We start from the raw sequence: 6,000 nt of genomic DNA on the forward strand, positions 1-6,000 counted from the left end.
CCCTCGAGAGCCACATGGGACACACAAACACACATACACACAAGTGGAGCCACAGATGCCTTACACATGCTACCCACACACACGTCGCAGACATATGCATACACATACTTCTCCCTTCAGGCCATACAGTCCATCTAATGACAGCTCTGGGCGCCTTCTTTCTCCCTCATAAACCCCACGGGACACACACGCACACGCTCACACCCACACACCTCTAATCGCAGCCCTGCGCAGACACACACCCCGGGGGTTTGTGTTTTAACTCCTGCACCAGCAGAAACCAGCCACATGTCACAGTGACGGGCTTAAAATGTTACAGTCTGACCACAATGCCACCACCAGCCTCCATCACGACATACAGAAATATATGTCTACGCATTTGAAATTACACACATTCTTGTTAGGACTAGTAGCCCCGTGGCCACCACTGTGGCTGATCTTTATCTTATTATGTCATACAATGATGGTCACCTGCCAGAGGACATTCCTCACCTTCTACAGGGCCCTGACCTCGCCTCGTCCTGCAGCCACAACGCACAACCCAACCCAACCCACCACAGGCCACCCCATAAAGCCCCCCTACAGAACACACAGGCATGCATACAGTGATGTAATCACATTGTAAATACCATATCCGACTATTGTCAGAGCTGAATCTAGGGACTGATGTTACATATCCCTGTGTGCGTGTCCATTGAATGTCTGCACGACGCCCTGGGCTGTATGTGAGAGCAGGAAATGTCATACAGAGAGCACTGCAGGCACTTGTCCTATATGAGTCTATTTTCTACCTGACCTCTGACCCCATCCTGACAAACAGAAGAAAAGACTGACAAGGAGCATCAACATCGGGACTCCAACGCATAGAAAATGCAAACAACTACGATACTTCTCATCAATAGATACACATGGTCCTTCTGGGAGCTAGGGACAAATAACTCGGCTACTAGTAGAGAGTGATGGATTTTATCGACTGAACACCCGCATTAGTGATGCTTGACATGGCAGACTTCATGGAGAAATGAGCACATTGGCATTATCGCTGCTACAAGTAGTCGATTCATTGATTAGTGATTGGAAGCAGCGGTGGACTCTAAGGGGGTGAATTAAGATAAAAAGGGCACCAGCTGTATGTGATGTGGTAGCAGCGCGTAAAAGGGCACTGAAAGAGCACCACAGAGGGCATGTATCATGTTTTATCTACCATAGCGGCATCCATGAAGGCACTTTTTTGAACACGGGGGCACACGACGGGGCGATTCCCCCCTTGCTGTATCTAGCCAAGTAGTAGTTCTCAGTCAGCTCCTGCTCTGAACACACAGGCTCGTGCAGAATATTTGCCCTTAGATTAAGGTCAGCAGCTTTGGACTGGAGCCTGTGTTTGGGTGTGTGTGAGCCCCCCCACACACACACACACTGCCAGTTTGATTACAGTTTACTATTAGACACTTGGCCAAAAATGACTTTTCTGTTTATCTGTCTACCACACACATACAAAATGAACCAGATCGTGTTGTGTTTGACTATTTCACTACTAATGCATGCCATTCCTCTTCGGTTAAGGAGAGCGGAGACAAGCTCGAGTGGAGAGGGAGCAGAGAGGGAAGGAAGGGGGGAGAGGATGGAAATGGGCTGTGGGGCAAAAAAAATGGACAGGATTTCATTTCACAACCACACCCACCTCCGACCGACACTACCTTTCCGTTTCCCACCCTTTCCTGAGCACCACTTTGCGCACACACACACACACACACACACACACACACACACACACACACCACACACACACACACACACACACACACACACACACCATGCCCCCTGGTTCACTCACTCCTGAAATTGCACCAGATGTCACATCAAGAGTTTTTGGCCACTGCGCTGCAGCCAGATGAAGAATTTGAGAAATTCTGGAAAATATTTGTAGAGCGGCTCAGGATTGAAGTGGCTGAGGCCTGGAGAGGTAGAGGTTAAACCTCTCCAGCTTTAATGAGGGGCTGTGTGACTGACTGCTGTAATGCTATAGTGGCTAATGGGGAGGCAGGAGTCGGGTACGGCCATATAGGGTTAATGCTCCAGGGCTGGTTATGAAGCTGATTCCCTCGGGCCAAAAGGTTACGCTCCTCTCCCCTGCTAATAACGTCTGTTGCTCGTGGAGCAGTCACGTCACCAAACACCTGACTGTATCATCTGAGATGCTGATGGAAAAAGGGCTTTCAGTTCATTTAGATCGCTTTTTGAGATAAGAAGCAATCTTATATGAGCTGTCGTCACTATAGCAACATCCAGACAGATGTTGCTGTGCTTTAAAATCAACCGACAGGAGACGTCAGCGGAGACAGCCCTGGACAACCCATGTTTATATTCTGCAAAACAGCCCCTGCAGCTCTGACTCTGAACGGCTTCCAAACCCAGACACACACTAGTGAATGCGCCCCAGCAAACAAACACAATGCATAATCCCCCTTGCATTGTGTAAAACCTAATCTGGGTTTAGGTGAGGCTACTTTTAGACGTATGGTTTCCTGAAAGCTAAAGTGGGTGACAAAGTGATTTCACAATAAACATCCACTTTGACGTGGATGATAAGTAGACAGCCACGCTCATGAGGGGATTGAGAAAACGAGAAGAATGAAATTCTGCAGCCTGTGGTGCGGTTGGCGTATTTATAGCGAGTGTACGGTGTTTGTGTGTGTGCTCCTTATGGAGTCGCTAAATCAACTCTGCTGCTCAGCGAGAGTGGAACCCGAGCCAAAGCAAAATCAGCAGATGATTCTTGAGCTCAGCTGCCAAAATCGAATGCTGTAACTCAGGAGTTGAGTGTGTGTGTGTGTGTGTATATATATACATTTTTTCATTAGCATTCTGGTCATGCTGTGTTTATGCATCATTAGCCTTGATTAGCAGAGGCGACATAAGGGGGAACCCCTTTCTTTAGCTTGTACACATGTGCTGGTGTGTGTGACGAGAGATGGCCTCAGATGTCCTTTATGCAAACAGAACAATTAGCCGTGCCTGAGGGCAGACTGACAATATACAGAAAGGTGTCACTGTACAGACTGTGCGTGTGTGTGGCACCAGCTGGCAGATAGAAACTAATTAAAGGTAATGAGATTTTTATGCATTAACAAGCTGTGTAGTGTACACTACCTTTATCTGATACGCACACAGAGCCCATTCAAGATTACTCTGAGCCCTCCACACACCCACATTCCTTGTTCCTCATTCAGGAGCCCCTGATAACCCCCCCTTTCTCCTGGCCTTTCTTCTGCTTCTCTCTTTTAACCCCCCTATCCCACCACCCCCAATGTGTAACCCCCCTCCCCGAACCACCAAAGTGGGCCAACCAATCATCAATGAGCAGCCAGATTGTGTTTAGCATGACAAAGGAGAATCGTTGTGCCCTTTTGAGTTTGTGTGTGTCTTTACATGCATGCGTGTGTGTGTGTGTGTGTGTGTGTGTGTGTGTGTTTCCCTAACATGGCAAAGACTGTATAGGCTTAACCAGCAAAGGAAGTTGGTTTACGCAGGAAATTCACTCCACATGCGCTCAAAGCTCATCTACATTTATAAGGGTGCAGATGAAACAGCATATCTCTGTCTGAGGTTCTTTAATAAGCAGAACCAATATAAAGCCCACTGGAAAACTTTGCGCCTGTCAGGCAGATCTGCTTCTACTACACAGTGGAGTTAATCTGCACCATTTGTAACATCCTGGGTCATAAAAAGTCCTGTTCCTGTGTGGCAGTGTGGCCTATTTTGTTACTACTGTTGATGCTTCAGTTTCCCCATATGAAGCCGCCGCTGTGGCTCCCACCTGCTCCTCTAAAGCCCGGTCAGCCACGCGTCCCGCCTCTCCACCTCTCTCCGTTTCGATCGGAGAGGCATTCCCCTGCCACAACACATGCTTAAGCAATTATTCCACGCAGTCCCCTGGACAGAGAAGGAGAGAGAGGGCTCGAGAGAAAGCCAGAGAGAGAGAGGGAGAGTAATTTGAAGTGGAGTGATCAGGGGCAGCTGGCCAGGGATTTGCAGGGTTCTGGGAGAGAATGTGTAGAAGTTAAAGCGCAACTCCCATAATCCTTTTCCAAAAGAGAGAAAGGAGAGACTGGGGGACTGAAAACAGAGGGAAGAGAAAGGGGGGCCGCTGGAGCTTGAAAAGGACCGGGCTACAGTGACAACAGCCAAAAACAAACCAGCTCTCAAAGCATTAACACACACACACACACACATTGACAGTGCACTCTGAATCTGGATGGGACGCTGGCGGAATAACAAGTTACTAACACACAAACTGGACAGCACAAACAAGCCTGTTGGAGCAGACGTCTGTGCTCCGGTGACAGTTTCATCAGCTATGAATGGACACCTTAATTACACTTCGATTTTCACTTGCATCTCTGCGTATGGACAGCTCTAGCTGGAATGGCACCTCTGGAGGTTTAGGGTCAGATGAACAAGGTTATGAGGGCACAGGAGGGGACTCCCGGGCTATTTAAAGGGCAGGTCACAACACTTCAAAACATTTATGCCTCAGGCATGTAGGCAGGGGCATCTACTGATAGAGTCCTGTGGACTTTGATATGATCAATATATGATGTGTCAGCATGTCAGTCAATCAGCAAAATATCAAGTCCAAACTTCTCTTGCATTGATTATGTATTTATGAATAACACACGTCATGTCTGTGCTGCCCTCTATTAAAAAAGTGTATTTTTCTATTAGTGTGACAGACTGAGCAGTTGTTGTGCGGTCAGTGTTTAGGTCCGCGCCTCCCCGGCATGGGGTGGTGTGTTGGAGCTGGATGATAAGGGGATGTTGCAGATTAAGTTGTCTTGTGGTCACAGATAACAGGCAATACTTTTAAAACGATAAGGCTTTTATTGCCAATCGTTAGAAAGCGCGGGTCCTGTTTAATCTATTTATTGTTTCTGCTTACAGTGTAGTTCAAATCAGCTGATGTGAGCTTTAAAAAAAGTAAACAACTCAAACGATACAGTGAATAAACTTATTCATAAACTTACCAAGTAGAAGACAGAAGATGTCGAGCGCTATTAGCAGCTTCTTCTTGCTGTTGTCAACACCATTGTTGTTGTTTAACGTAGAGGTTCCTCCGTTCCTTGTCTCTTGGGCCATTGCTTTCTCATACATGTACTTTTGCATTTGAGAACTCCCCGTTTCAGCTCAAAAATCCCACACCACGCGTTAGGTGAAGAAACTCTGTCAGGCTCTCAAGTCCTTCAAAGAAATGTCATGCACTTAAACGGGGAAAGAAACTTCCCAACTCGGAGGTCTCGTTAAAGTTTCAGATGAGCTGATGTAACAAAAAAAAGTTACAAAAGTTTAAAAACATAAAGAGTGTTATCTGGTGAGCGGACCCGCGCCACGGACTCAAGAAAGAAAAAAGTTGGCTGCGCTCGAAATGAATGGAAAGCCCGCTCCCCGTTATCGCTCGTGGTTCAAACACTTGGAGAGAGTGAGAATTGCGCTGCGCATCGACAGCCGCTTGTTATATCAATCCTTCTTCTTCTCCTCCTCCCCCTGCTCTCTTCGAGTTCCCCCAGCTCAGCCCTCTTCCCTCTGCTAGCGGTGGGTAATCACCTCATCCCTGCATGGAAAACTTTCTCAGACTGGAGACCAGGAGGGGGCAGAGTGCAGCGCGGGGACGCAGCGCCCCCGGCGGTTACGCGCGGTACGACAGGCGCACCAGAGCGACAGATGCCCGGAGCGTTTCAGAGACGATACGTTACTGGGTATGAGGGTGTTTGCTCTTTTCGTCCTGAGAATAATTAAAGCTATTCGTTCTTATTTTCCAGTATGTTTTGATTTATTGATTGATTGAAATCTTTATTTCGAACATGTACATTTTTATTTATTGATTTGTTTTTAGAGTCCATAAACAAACAAACAAACAAATGAGTAGTGCATATGAAAACAGGCAATTCTAATGACATGTTCGAAAAAGGAGTGGGAAGAAGTATGAATTCATCTAATCCCACC

The 6,000-nt window shown here is 47.1% G+C and overlaps 1 protein-coding gene across 2 annotated transcripts in view; it reads right to left on the reverse strand.

The window, feature by feature from the left end:
• The window catches only part of plpp3 (phospholipid phosphatase 3), a 30,263-nt gene extending 24,599 nt beyond the window's left edge, over positions 1-5,664 (reverse strand). The window contains exon 1 of one of the 2 annotated variants that reach the window (XM_073476693.1): positions 5,025-5,664. In XM_073476693.1, coding sequence (XP_073332794.1) covers positions 5,025-5,163 — 139 coding nt within the window. In that variant the 5' untranslated portion in view covers positions 5,164-5,664. The remainder of the gene's footprint in view (positions 1-5,024) is intronic. The other variant, XM_073476694.1, reaches the window with a different exon arrangement.
• Positions 5,665-6,000: the final 336 nt, after the last annotated feature.

The sequence above is a fragment of the Pagrus major genome, chromosome 11, assembly GCF_040436345.1.
Source record: "Pagrus major chromosome 11, Pma_NU_1.0".
In the NCBI taxonomy this organism is placed as follows: domain Eukaryota; kingdom Metazoa; phylum Chordata; class Actinopteri; order Spariformes; family Sparidae; genus Pagrus; species Pagrus major.